This window comes from Argiope bruennichi, chromosome 10, assembly GCF_947563725.1.
Source record: "Argiope bruennichi chromosome 10, qqArgBrue1.1, whole genome shotgun sequence".
NCBI classification, from domain to species: domain Eukaryota; kingdom Metazoa; phylum Arthropoda; class Arachnida; order Araneae; family Araneidae; genus Argiope; species Argiope bruennichi.
The window spans coordinates 123,506,647-123,521,988 of NC_079160.1; the positions used below are offsets into that span (position 1 = coordinate 123,506,647).

At 32.8% G+C, this 15,342-nt stretch overlaps 1 protein-coding gene across 1 annotated transcript in view; it reads left to right on the forward strand.

Annotated features, from left to right (window-relative positions):
• LOC129989506 (uncharacterized) overlaps positions 1-15,342 on the forward strand; it is a 36,745-nt gene that overhangs the window by 14,885 nt on the left and 6,518 nt on the right. The window contains exons 3-5 of the mRNA XM_056098079.1: positions 5,234-5,298; positions 11,382-11,622; positions 12,465-12,539. Coding sequence (XP_055954054.1) covers positions 5,234-5,298; positions 11,382-11,622; positions 12,465-12,539 — 381 coding nt within the window. The remainder of the gene's footprint in view (positions 1-5,233; positions 5,299-11,381; positions 11,623-12,464; positions 12,540-15,342) is intronic.

Genomic DNA, 15,342 nt, shown 5'->3' on the forward strand with positions numbered 1-15,342 from the left:
ATCTAAAAATAATTAACTTCTAATCTTAAATTGTTGTTTAGTTTTGCTATGGTTATAAATAAAAATATTTACTGCTTTATTGTAATACATGAATCCTTTCATTCAATTCTCTTTAAATATATTGATTAGTTGCTATGAGTTTATTGAAAAAAGCGAAAATATCAATAATTCAAATTTCTGTCAGATATTATTCTAATAACAAATAACATATTTGCAACTATTATAATAAATTTATTAATGGGCAAATATATATAACGGATTGATCTGACAAAGGATTCTAAATTCAAAATTTTCTCACCCCCCTTTAGACCTATTCCAGATGTCATTTTCAACGTATCACGAAATATAGTATAATGTAATGTGTGTGAGCTCCCATCAAAACTCGACGCGGTGGCCTGATGGTAAGGTCTCGACTTCGGAACCGGAGGGTGTCAGGTTCGAGACCTGATTCCACCAAAGAACCGTCGTGTAAGTGGGTCTGGTTCATGTTAAATCCGTCGGGCCAAACGTCCTCCCGCTGGTGTGGTGTAGAAGTTTGGACAGAGATATGCCAGCCTCTCAGGTCATCCTCGTCATCTGACCGCGGTTCAAAATTAAGAAATGTTGTTTAAAAGGAATGTTAATATAACTAAACTAAGCCCATCAAAACTTCTAAGAGCGCACAAACTGATCTTTGCGTTCATCATGTGAGATGGTTAATTTTTGATTTCGATGATAATTTTGAATTTTTTTTATATAAAAAAGAAACGTATTTTTGATTAATCAATAATTTTTAGAAACGTTGAATGAGATGAACTTCTAGAGTTCCCATCTCGGACTAGAAGTTCATCTCGTAACAGAACAGAAGAGCCAGGTTGTGAGCGAGCTTGATGGAATCCGTCAGAGTCAAATGTCCTATTGCCCTTGTTATACAGAAGTTTGGAGAAGGTATGTTGGCTCAGGCGGTTTCGTTCCGTTCACAATTCAAGATTCTGAAATCTGTCCCCAAATAATTTTTTCATCACTTCAAAACAAGATGTAATAAAATTAAAATCCGCCGATAATAATAATCCTAATCCGCTGATAATAATTTAGGTTTGAATCGTCTATCTATATATTTTTTTAAAATTTATTTTAGTTACAGAACGGTAGAATGCATGCGAAAAATATATTCTGTTCTGTGGCAACGCTCGTGTGTATTAATGCTCTTATTAAAACAATTAGGTATTGTAAAATGAGCTTTAAAATATTTTGAAAAAATTTATTAAAAATAAAGAGAAATTGTAGGGATTAAAAACTTCTAACGCTTTTAAATAAAATTGTTATTGCTAGTAAAGCTAATATTTTGAATTTTAAAATGAGGCGAAAATGATTCTTTACAGCAATATGCTTCAAAAGCATTGAAGAAAAACTTTAATTCATTAAAAAATTAATCAAAATGTTAAAAATGTAATTCAATTTTGGGGAGCCCCTTCTACGTGACCACTTATTAGTTTAGAAGTAACTACATAGAGCCGAATTAAACTCTGTAGGAGCCCTATAAGTAAAACCAGTCTTTATCAGGGTTTTCTTTTTCCTTCTAAATTTCCAAAATTAGATTTTTTTTTATTGGTAAATAAAATAAGTAATTTTTATAGTACTAAAAATTTTGAAAACTGAAATAAAGGAGATCTAATAATATATTGTTTTCAAGACAGGTGATTCTAGTATCTTGCATATAAAGAAAAATGATTAATTAAAAATTAGAAGTGCTTTTAAATAAACCAAAAAAAATAATTACAGAATAATATTCTCAAATTTAAACGTTAAACGATCTTAGTTTTAATATGGTCGAATGAATGGCTTTTTGTAAGTCAAACAAAAATTAGAACACTCTGAAAATACTACAGAGCTCAAAACCTGACTGCCCGAAAGTCGGAAGCTCCTAGATAATTGTTTATTTGATAATCCATCCTTGCAACTATATATCAGATTTGGTAAACTCCAAGGTTCTGTTCAATAATTTTTAGAATTATCTTTACACAATGCAAAGTCACATGACGCAATTTACAGATCACATTCGGTCAATGAATATTATAAAAATATCAGTTCAATGGAAATATTTTTTTATATTCTGACTCTGAATCTTTTTGCAATAGATGCAGTTGCGTTTTAACAACTAAACACATGTGGGAAACTAACACATCTGTGCTAATGTAAGAATTTCAATTTGCAACGACAAGCCCGCTTTAGTACAATTACTGACAATTTAAAAGATATTTTAGGAGACAACCCTCATGTAAACTTGTTTTTTTTTTTCCAAAGATATTCAGTTGCTTGACATAATTGGATTTGTGGTGGTTTTCATCGTATTTTTTTTTAATTACTCGTTTTAATTCGTAATGAACGGGCGTTTGGCGCAGAAAGGCTCTTGTGCGATAAAAACTATTATGACACAAGTTCGCTTGGCCTAATCAGTCAACCATTCAATGGAAATCCTATACTTTATAAAGAAAAGTCCATTTTAATAATAAATTATGAACAGAAAATAATACATACAAGTAAAAACTTTATTATTTTCAGTTGAACAGAACAGCAATATGATTGTAAATAAACACTATTAATAAAATCAGTGTATTTTCCCTCGAATATGATTTGCAACACTCAAACTACAAAAAAAAAAAAAAAAAAAAAAAAAATGTAATATTTTTATTCCACGTGAATGGCAACATGCGTATTAAAAACCCTTTGAAAATATGTGTTTACTTTCTTGTATTTCATGTTATAAAGAAACAAAACAGCAATGTGTCCTGAATACGAGAATCCTTTGATGGATTTGATTCAAAGTACAACTGGATTGTAGCAATCAGACGCTAAATTTCTGTCTTGGGCTAAATTCTAGAGACGGGTACCGCCAAGTTTGGCGCCAAATTTTAAAGCTAAAGTTGCCAATATGGCAACCCCTCTACGCCTGCAATGTATGGCAACCCTGTGAAGAGAATGGGGTGATGTCGGTGATGTAATTATAAACTAATCAGGTATGAATTGACTTTGAATATCAACCAATTAGGTATAAGTGCAGCTTTTCGCGGGGAATTTCTAATTTCTACTGCTCCCCAAGTCTTGTAACGTATTTTTTCTTACTTTCTTCGATTTCTCTTGTGCTGGCAGCTTTTCGTGGGGAATTTCAAGATTTTCTCTTCAATTAATTGACGATTGGATTTATTCTGATTTCTTCTGCTTGTAAAGTATTTTTTTTTCTTACTTTCGTCGATTTTTCTTGTGGTGTAAAATGGCTGGTATGAATGTGACAAATGAGGAATCCCTTAAATTGAGGGGTTTTTCGATTTAGAACGTTTGGTAGCGAAAGCGTGCGTTGAATGGTGCATGAAAATGGATTTAATTGCTGATGGAAGTGTGGTGAATGCGGGCAGGATATGGTATTAACGGAAAGGAAAGGTTTGTAGAAGAGAAGGGCATTACTGTAAATTAACGAAATTCACATCGTTAAATCGGGTGAGTTAAAAAAAAATTTGTATTGTTATTTTTGTGCATTTTTTTAAAAATTTAACATTGTTTAAATTGTGCTATTTTTAATTATTTCTTATATAATTATTATTATATAATTATTCTTATTTTATAATTATAATATTCTAAATTCTACTCTTCTAATATTCTAAATATAAATATAATATTATAATATTCTATTAAATATAATTATTCTTATTTTTGTTCTTTTTGTATACTTCATGCCAAATTTTTCTCCTGCCATCGCCCCAAGGACGCTGTAATCTTCAGAAAAAAATCTCTTGAAAATAGTCATAATATTGAGAAATACAATTCTGAAGATTACAGCGTCCGTGGGGCTTGGCGAGAAAAATTTGGCGGGAAATCGCCAAATGGTACCCTTCTCTAGAACTGTACCCTGTCTTGTCTTATCGATTAACTTATGGCTAGTCAGATTCGCGCAGAAGCTTAAATCCCAGAATCATTTTTTTTAAACACAGGAAGCTTAAAATGTCAATGCACCAAGCTCACAAAGCGGACTTTTCTTTTTCGGTTTTGGGCAATTTTCTTTTTGCTTTCTTTGTTAACGAAAAAGTAGAAAGGATATAACTATGCTAGATGAATTATTTACATACTAAATTAAAGATAAAAATTATAAACTTTTTTTGTGTGTCTTTTTTGACCTTATAGCTCATTTTCGATCATTGAAACACAGCGCCATCTGGAAAAGGAATCACATTCAAAGATCAGTAGAACAAAATGATCCTCTTATTAAAAGCAAATTCCTTATTTCAAATCCTTTCAAATCACATTCTTTTTTCTCCATATTTTTATTCTAACATTATTTTTAGTTTTCGCAATGGGCATTTTAACAAGCCTGACCCTTATGATTCTCGAAAAAAAAAAATGTTTTGTTCCATTTTGATTCATTTACTCATTTTTGCAAACGCACAGAATTGCAGTAGCCGTAAAACCGTTGCTTGAGAATTCGATGCATTTGTCTTTCTTGATCTGCTTCATATTAAAAAAAAAATCTGATGTTGTTTGTCCATCCATACATACAATTACAGTAATAATAATCAATTTAAATATCATAGCTGATTGAGCGATTCAATGAATAAATTTGCTATGAGATCGAAAATTTACTGTTGGTGCCTCTATTATGCTATAATAGAAACTTTTTGTGACGAAAGAATGTAAGAAAATAATTCCACTTTACTTTTGTAAGAAAGAGAAAAAACATCACAACTTAGATAATATAGCATATACACTTATTCATGACTGACGGGGCTTCAGAACTGGGAGTGTTTCAGGTTCGGAACCCGATTCCACCAAAGAAGCGGGTTTGGTGCATGTTAAATCCGTCGGGACCAAACGTCCTCCCGCTGGTGTGAAAGTTTGGTGAGGGGGTGCCGGCTCAGGTGTCGTCCTCCTCATCTGACAGCGGTTCAAAATGGCGAGGTCCGTCCCAAAATATGCGTAGTGTTTCTTTAAAACGGGACATCTATATAACTAAACCTATTGATGACTGACACAAATCATTTAGTAGAAATTTTGCTCGTTACGTGATTATATTTAAATTGTTCTAATACCGAAGTGTTTTCTTTTAAAAGAAATAAACCAAATAAAATGTATATATTTATTCGAGGTACTTCCCCTATTTTATGCTATCTTGAAACTTAAAAAGAATTTCTTGTGTCAAATATTGCTTAGTGCCCTTTTGCAAGAACAAAGTGACAAATGTTCATAATTCAACTCTGTTTTTCAGATAAACAATAAGGACGATCCCTTATCATTACTAAACACTCTTGTACAAACATCAGTAGAAATCAGGTAAGATATTTTGAATTCCTCACTCTTCTATAAAGCCACGTTCTTTACTTACGAAACTTTTAATAAATTTAACCCTTTGCACTCGGAAAAGTAATTCGATGCATAATTATTCACCTAATACAAAGACTTGTTTATTGCTCCAAAAAATAAATATATAATTGTTTTAAGGTATCCAGCTAAATAATTTTTAATCCGGCTAGATAATTTAAAAAGATAATTTTTCCTGAAAATTTTGAAATCTTTTTTTCAAATCTGAAAACAAAGTCCAAACTTCGTAGATGCTAAAACAGACTTTGTTTTTAATATATGTGAGATAGAACTGTACATATAATAGTTTCCATAAAACACAACAAATAAAAATAAAATCGGGAATGATGATATTTTTAACCGAAAATGAGAGATTATTTTATTTGTACTTTAAAATTCTCCAAAATAATATTTGATATGTTTATATTATATTTCCATCTACTAAACCGTAGTTCGTTTATTTTTGGCATTTTATTTAAAAAACCGTGAAAACTACATTTGTTTCCATGGCATTCGGATGAATTAATTTACAAGTACAATATACAAACGCATTTTCTGAAGAATGAATATATTACTGTGATTGATTCGCTGAAAATGTGATATCTCAAAATCAGTTCAATAAAATTTCATGAAATTTGGTATGCATGTACCTAACCCCTTCGAGAGTCTGATAGATAGCTTTTAAATTAGTTTCATTTAGATAGTTTTTACATACACTTTAAGTTCAAAACATAGACAAATTTTGACAAAAAAAAAATCATTAACGGCCATTTCAAATGCTCATAAGATTTTTATTTATTAAAATAATTTTTATCTTGTGGTCTGCTACATTTTATATAGTTTAAGCTATTTATATATATATAGGTGAAATAAAAATTAAATATTTCCATTATTTTTTTTAACTTACTCTGTTCTAATAACATTGAAATTTTTGCTAAATTTTCATTAAATAAACTTTTTTTTTTCAAAAACTAAAAGCAATGAGTATATTTTTTTTCTTCTTCTAATAGTGACATTTTGAAGTCTGTTTTAGCTATTTGGTACAATAAAAAATGTTTTATAAATCACTTTTTTAAAATTTGTCTCCGAACCTATTCGGAGGCGATGAATGCTCTCGGTTACGGCTTACGTCGAATACTCCCGGTTTAATTAATTTGCATCCTCTTAGTACTCTGCGGGTACTTTTAACAATCAAAATTTAATAAGTCGACGAAATGATGCGCCGTCTTGAATGGTGAGTGAGAGTCACCATCCGAGTGCAGAGAGTTAAGTTTCATAATTTTCGATTTCAGGGACAAAGTTCTGCACAAAAACGGGAAATCGAACATTTTATTATTTAATTTAATCATACCAGGACCTCAACTGTATGATCATAATAAGATAAAATATTCAAATATTTTGTGGTAATAAAAATTTTGAAGCGGTATCTTATTAATATTTTCAACAATTCTCTGTGAGTAATAGTGGAAATTTTTTTTAATGGAACTAAATTGTGAAAAATGTTCTCTTAAAGGCAGCTAATATTAAAGGATGTGAAGTCCACGAATACATTGATTGATTTTATAACAGTAGAAAAAAAACTTTTGGCTTTGCAGTTGACGCATAAAAGTCTCCATTATGCGAGACATATATTTAGAAACCCCCCTCAGATAAAAATAAAATCCGTCATTGATGATGCACCCATTCATGAAGAAGCATTATCATAAATAATGCTTCTTCATGAATGTTCCTTAAAGGGAAGCGAGAGCCTGATTATGGCATCTGCTGCTGGTGGTGTGTTGTGGCCTTGCATGGCGGGGGGGGGGGTCAAAAGGTTGCTATTCGATACGGAAATGCGTTCTTCATTTTTTTTTTTTTTTTTTTTTTTTTGCCAAATTTAACCACAAATCGGGGGAATTGGAGCGGTGGGGGTGGGAGGTGAAATAATTGGCTGGGTAGATCGGAATTTCTGAATTGTTAAATTAAACTAATTGTTGAATTTTGTAAAACGAAAAAGAAGTTATAAAAGACAACTCTCCATCAAAAAAATGAATAAATAAAAATAAAGAATATACATGAATAGAAAACAGAATTTGGCGCGATTGCAGGTACTTAGAACAACAATATACGGATGCACTAGGTACTAATACTAATATTAGTAATAATAAAACAACTAATTGAAACAACAAAAATGAAAGGCAGTATATGTTACTAAGAAATAAAAGTGGAAGTGAAAATACTACTGTAGAGTAAATAATTGGCAAAAGCAGGAAGTTAAATGTTCTGATGAATGAGTTTGAACTCCACCATAATATTTAAAAATATAATGCATTAAATTGAACTAAAAATTTATTAAAAGAGAAATTAAAAGAGAAAATGTACGAAATTGAAATTGGCATCATTAAAAAGGTAATTTATTGAATTTCAAGATAATCATATTCCAATTTTTTCATTATATTGTCTTGGAAGTTACGATGATCAATTTCCATAGTTAAATCATAACTATTTCCATCTGGTGACGGTTAATCCTGTTAAAGCGTTCGATAAAACTTTGTTTCGAGCCTACTTCTCTCTTCCTTGTACATTTTTTCCTGTATATACTTGGAAATTTTTATGACATGGTAAAACATTTCCAGAACAAATCTAATATTTTGTACCTCCAATGATTAGCTAAGTGAAACGTTGAATGACAGCTGCTAAAACATTCGATGAAGCAGACTGAATTACTTCTGATAATTTATTTATATTTGACTGTTGTCATTCAACAACATTTCTTCGTTTACGTCTGATTTTAAACAGCAATTCAAAGCTCATTATGCCCAAAAAAAGGAAATCCAACCTTGGCCGGAGCACATTAAATGCCGAAACGCTTCGTTTGTTGCGCGATAATGAAAATGTAGAGGAAAAATATGTTCGGTTAGCGAATATCAGAGATAGAATGTCTACACTTAAAGAAGGGGAGCGAAGTAACCGTCTCTCTTTAAATCACTCTGCAACTGAATTACAGAGACAGAATGAATCTCATTAGGAGCGAAGTGATCGCCTCTTTGCTGAGAGAGACAGACGTTTAAATTTTAGGAGTAGAAGAATTGCACAAATCTTCCTAATATTCGGTCCAAAAAGGAGCACTCCGCCCTATACATGTGTGGTTTACAGAAAAGCTCTACAATCTATGTGTGGATTACAGAATGATGCTTCGGTTTCAATAGGAACAATGTCTATAGTCTGTCCATATTGTTCAGCTTTAAAACGGAAAGATGAATCAAAAGGCATGTGTTATTTACAAGAAAAAATTAAATTAGAAGAAATGTTCCCCGTTCCTGAACATTAACTTCTTACTAATGAACATCCTACTTCCAAAGAATTTGTGAAGAACATACGCCAGTATAATAATGCTTTTCAAATGACTTCATTTATGAGTGCACAGGTGCATGAACACGGCTTTATGCCAACATTTAAAGCACACGGCCAAGTCTACCAGTTTCTGAATGAGTGCTGTAAAAAATTGTTTTGTAGTTATTTTGATGATTTCTAAACATATTTTTGTGTTTATTTGATATTGCTTGACATGCCCATGTAATATCGGGTAGAGGCTAGGTTTAAAAACTAATTTTTCCTCTTGGCCATGGGCAACTCTGTGCGGGTATGGTTAGTAAGTAATAAAAGCGATTTCTGTGCTTTGTATGTTAGCGTTATATAAATGTGTGTGTGTGTGTGTGTGTGTGTGTGTGTGTGTGTGTGTGTGTGTGTGTGTGTGTGTGTGTGTGTGTGTGTGTGTGTGTGTATATATTCTGCAAATTATCTTCTAATGTAATAAATTTGTGCATCGCAAGTTTGCTTGTGAGTTGGCGCTCTGTAGGACAAACCTACAATTAGAGGTACGAAATTTGGTTGAAAATTATTTTTTTGAGAGTGAAAATGCATTTTAAAGATATTTTTTATTTCAATAATAATTAAAAATAATAAAGAATTAAGCGAAATTTTAGTATTTTTCTTAGATAACTTCGGGAAATATTATGGAACAAAAATAATTTTCATGCAATCTGAAAACTCAGGAAATTATTCTTTTTTTTTTTAATATATATATATATATATATATATATATATATATATATATATATACCAACTTATTTGCCGAACAATTTTTCTTTTGACGTTAATATATTCGCAGAAAAAGTTTTAGCATAGTTTACAACAATACTTATAATTAGTGATATGAAATTCAAATAATGTTTATTGTTTGAACAAATATTTTATACTAAGTGTTTACTGGTTTTGGCCAAGTTTTGGTTTCTTTTTTGGAAAATGCGTTTTTTCTTTTTAAATCAATGTGAATTCGAATGAAATTTTTGATTTTCCTTTTTTCTATGTGTCTGTAAAGAATAAATGGCTTCAAAAGTAGTAAATAATGAAAAAAAGTTTAGTTTATGCATTTCTAAGCATTGCTCTCTTTACTGCATTTTGATTGGATGCATGAAAATATGACTCTTTAAACTTGAAGTTTGCTTTCTTATCGCAGTCCAATTGTATTAAAAATAAACACAAGCTAAGAAATTACATAAATGGTAAAATATATTCGGTATTCACAAATTTAATTTTGATACTGAATATTTCATTGCTTATCCTTAGACCACATTTCATGAACCTTCTTTCAGTCAGCAAGCAATATTTTTGGTTCGTTTCATAATTTCTCGTTCAAATGATAGGTCCTATTTTGTTGCATGTCAAAACTATCGGTGAAGCACGATGAACGGAGTCGATGTGAAGCTGCGAAATTTGCACAAGTTGTAGGATTCCATTTCAAATTTTTTTGTTGAGGTTAGTGCTCAGACTAAGTTAGGCATGAAAGATTTAATTAAAATTTTTCGCACGAAATAATTCCAATGAACCAGCTGGACTCCAAAACTGGTTAGTAAGTAATATTGCACTCTATTTTGGGATTGATTCATTGAGTACATTAGGTAATGTAATTTTTATAGCAAAATGTCGTATATTATACTTCTAACGTAGGTGGCAGAGAAACCACTTTTATTTCTTATTGTTGAATGGCAGCAGTCAAATGTAAACAAAACCCTCGTATGAATTTCAAGCTTCATTATTCAATTCTTTTACACGTGCTTTGAATTCAACGATTGGAATAGATAATGTGGGAGCAAAATATTACTAGAAATGTTCTGGAGAGTGTTCGTAGTGTCACCAAAAAGTCCATTCAGCCAGAGAAAAAAAAGATATAAAAGATCAAAAATTAGGCTTCAATGAGAGTTTAATCTATCGCAAAAATAGGTTCTACATCACCTGATGGGTAATCGCAATGTGGAGAATGATATGAATATCTACCAAAGCAATTATTTTAGGAAAATGGTTTTTGTATTATATTAAATAAAATGCCTTTTTAATTATATCCAATTCCGTTTCCGTACAATTTTTTCCCTGAATTTTAATATTTTTTAATTCAGTTATATGCACAGTCTGTAACAACGTTTTTAAATGTTATAATGAAATTCAAACTCGTTCATGGAAACTTTCATTTGCGTGCTTTGAACTCCATTAGAGGGTTTTCCCTTCCGTTTTGATTTCGTTATAATTGAATCAGTTTACAACACTAATTGTATAATCAAGTTCATTTTTTTACAGTCGTATCAAATAATAAAATGAATCTTTCAAAAATAAATGTATTTTATATTAATCATTTAATAACTCAATAAAGTCAATAATCTGGACGAACAAGCTAGTCACCAAAAGCAGCGAGTTTACCAAAACATTTTATTGAAGCAAAATACTTGCAACGCTCTCATATATCAGCAGTTGCATTGTGACACTTGTGCCTTATATTACGTGTGGTCCCTGATATTATATCAATTTTGTATCCTTTGCTGTGTATGGTCTCTGATGTACATTTTGATACAACTACCACGACTTTATACTGCTCTAATAATGTTAGTGAAGAAAGTATTTTTCTGACGGTACCCCTTCAACTATTATTTGCTTAAAATATAGTATCAGCATCTTTCATTATTCAAGGGAAATTGCAGATTTTATGTCCAAATGTATGTTGACAGATTCTCCTCCCATTACAGCTCTCTAGCGTCCCGGGGTTCTCGCAGTCCGTCCCTTGTCACCTGCACGACTATGGAGGAAGAAGACGAGAAGCGCGCCGCCCTGGTGGACCTTATCACCCACCTAGAGGACACGGCAGCCTTGCTTAGGGAGTACCTGACACCCATCAAAGCCGAATCTTTCAGCAGTTCCAACATCGCCTCCTTTGAGCAAACCACTTTCTTGCTCAAATACCAACTTGTACTGGTTGGCTTCACTCAGGTGATACATGCCTATATTCCATCATCAATTTCACAATCAATATATTTGAGAAATTTGGAAATAGTCGGGTAGCGACCAGAGGGAGCTAAAGAGGGTGGTATAGGTGTCCGAAAAACATTTAGATTTCGATATGGGAAAAAGCGTTAGTGCTTATATGTCAGTTCTTTAATACCATGACTCATACGGGGGGGGGACGTCAAATCGACTATGATGACATGCATATGGATTCAATTAAAAAAAAAATGAAGAGAACCTAAATCTGAAGTTAATGCCCGGTGCAATGGTGGCTCTGGGCCATAAGAGCCGCTGCATTGCTAGTAATAATTTGGATGTAAACAAACAATGGGAGAAACTCACGTGGGTAATTATTGGATTGAACAGTGAAAACAGTCTGAATTTTAGAACGATAACTATATCTATTGTTATAAATCGGGCAAAATATTATTTTAAAAAATAGCCAAAATTCAAACCACTATTTAATTAATATCATTAAAAAAACCGAAAATACGTTTTACACAGTTTCAAAATTTTGAAACTGTATAAAATGTATTTTTATGTGATAATAATTACGGAAGTCATCGCGGGAAAAACACCAAAACTCAGCTTAATTTTTTAATTAATTAACATTTTAATTCAAAATTCAAAATCGCTCCTAGTTGCACATTCCCGACTTCCAAGATATGCAAGTGCCAAATTTAGTCGCTCTAGGTCAATAGTCTGGCTTGTAGAATGCTAACACACACACACATACATTCATCTTTATTATTAGTATAGATAGATATAGATAAAGGCGAGTTGCTCTTCCTTATTTCTTATTCTTTCTTGAAATATTTCTTTTGCAGCTAATTAGCATCTTATTACTTTCACTATTCGATCATTTGTTGGAGAAAGTCCACGACACAGGATATAGTGCGTTGGTAAGTATTTCTCCAGAGAGTGCATCACTTTTTATTTTGCCTTGTTGTAGTACATACAACGAAATTCTTGTCAACATTAAAAGATGCGTTCTTGAGATTTTTGATTCATCTCGGAGTTTCAAACTTGCTTCAATAGCATAATGACGATTTTGAAACGGTATTTGTTTACATGCCTGCTTATCCGTATTATGTGAAAACAATAAAAAATTATACAAAATGTCCATGAAAACGGAAATTTTGAATAATATTTTTATAGGAATTCTGGAATCTAAGATAAAACACAGCTTTATGAACAGACAATGGTGCAGTTTACTTTCCTTTTCCGAAACATATATCATTAATTAAAAAAAAATCACATAACTTTTTAATTTCAACGGTCAAACGTACAAAAATTACTTCAAACTTTAGCGCAAAAGACAATATTTTTTTCTTACTTCGCCTTAATCAACTACTTACAGTTTCAAATTTTTGCTAATCAATGTGCATACAATGGAATAATGTGTTTCTATCATCTAATATATAAAAATGCATTTAGGTCTCCCAAGATAATCCTAGTTTCTGCAATCGTATCTGCAAGGCTCTGGAGAAGATTAGTATAGGAAGAGGGGGGTTGCCAGAGCCTCCGGTCCAGCATGAGGATTTTTCTTATATTCAGGAACCCTCTTTCCCCATCAGTCCCTCACCAAGGGCTAAAATAAATTTAAATCTTCTACAGCCCTGCACGAAAAAAAACCCCAGATGCAATGATAAGGGAGAAGGGTCTCCACACCATCCATGAGCTCTCAAATTCGACACAAAATGTGGCCATTCATTTACCGATGGCTCTTCAGACTTCAGTCTTGACCGGGGTGGTGCCGGCATCTTTTTGACCTATGCGAATGACAAATCTGAATCCCACAAAATATCTGTTGGTAAAATTACCCCAAACTACACCTGTGAGCTGGTGGCTATAAAGGAGGCTTTGAATCTCTACTACACTAAAGCAATCCAAAATTCTCATGGACTTTTATTATTCTCGAACTCCCTCTCTGCCCTCCAGGCCATATTAAGAGGAAACTCCCAGCTCACCCAAGATATCACCCTTCTCTTAAACGAAATAACTAAGGCCCAAAGAACCTGCATTCTCCAATGGACACGTCGATATCGAGGGAAATGAGAGGGCTGATATCCTGGCCAAGGAGGCCCGAAAAAACCCTCAACTTTCTTACAGCCTCACCCTGACTGATGCTGATGCAATAGCCAGCCGCAGACTACTTCCTGCTTCTTTTCAGAAGCACTCCATCCCTGCCCTAAATTGTGATCGTACTACATCCACAACCATCGTTAGACGGAGGACTGAACACTTCAAGGAAATGAAAATATCTTCCGATGGCCATCGAAGCTGCAGAAGTTGTCCTCACTGCATTGATACTGAACTCTCCCCCGACCCTATCTTTGATTGCCCAGCCATTTTGGCGAAGCTCTTCAAGATCCATCTCGATTCACCGCATCAATTCCTCTACTCTACTGAGGTTATTGATGCGGCCAAAGCCGTTTTAGACACTTTTGGACAGATCTAATCCTATTGCACTACTGGACAAGACAACAACATATAAAAATGAATTTTTGTTTGTTCGTACCTCATGCGCTGCCGTAACGTTCGACCGATTGCGATAAAATTTTACCTACTTATTGCTTGCACTTGCGCGAAGCATATATTTTGAAATTGACTATTGATAAAAACAAACAGTAAACGGCACATGTCATTCGGAGTTAATTGCACATATATCAAACAAAATAAAATTATTATGATTGATGCCAATCAACGTAAGTGAAAAGAAATTGAATGCTAATGTTTTTTTCTTTCTTCTCATCAATGAATAGTTATCTACACATGATATTGTCATTCAACGCGCACGATATTTTGTCTGCGATAAACAGCACATATTATTCAGAGTTTATCTGACACATACGAAATAGAATTATTATAATAGATTCCGATCAACTTAAGTTAAATACTACAATATAATGGGAATTTTCCAGTTCTATTTATTCAGTGTATCAAGGAACAATATTTCGGTTATACAAACTTATATCGTGTTGATTACTTCGACAAAAAATATGTCCCGAAACGTTTGTCACTTAGTCGATCTACCACTGCAGCACGTAGAAATAAGCGAATTCGAGCTTCTCAAACAAAAGAGAAACGACAAGCGAACAATAAAGCAGATCGTTTATGAATTGCAAATCCACTTGCTTCAGAATCTCAAAATCAACATGCGGCAAGAATCGAAAGACAACGCTTATATGCTACCTGATCACGCGCATCAGAATCAGACGATCAATATGCATCAAGAAGCGAGGCAACTATTCTTAACGGAAAGTTGACTAGAGAAGATGTGTTCAGTCCACGCATTCCCATTATTCCCACATGCCTTTTGATTTCAAACGACTGCAGTTCCCCATTCGAATTGCATTCCCGATGACCATCAACAAGGCGCAAGGTCAATCACTTCAAGTGTGCAGGTTGAACCTAGAAAATCCATGTTTTTCAATTGGCCAGTTGTAAGCTGGATGCGTACGAGTCGGACAGGCATGACATTTATTTGTTTTTACTGAAGACGGAAAAACAAAAAATACTGTCTGGCCAAAAGTATACTTGAATAAAAAAAAGAAATCGAAAAATAGAATAAATATTATTTATACTTCTTCTTTATATATCATTCAGTTTCAATGAATGTATTCATTGCCGATAAGAAAATAGATATCGTTCTTTCTATCATTCCTAACTAAACAAGACAGCTATTTCAAATTTCAAACGATA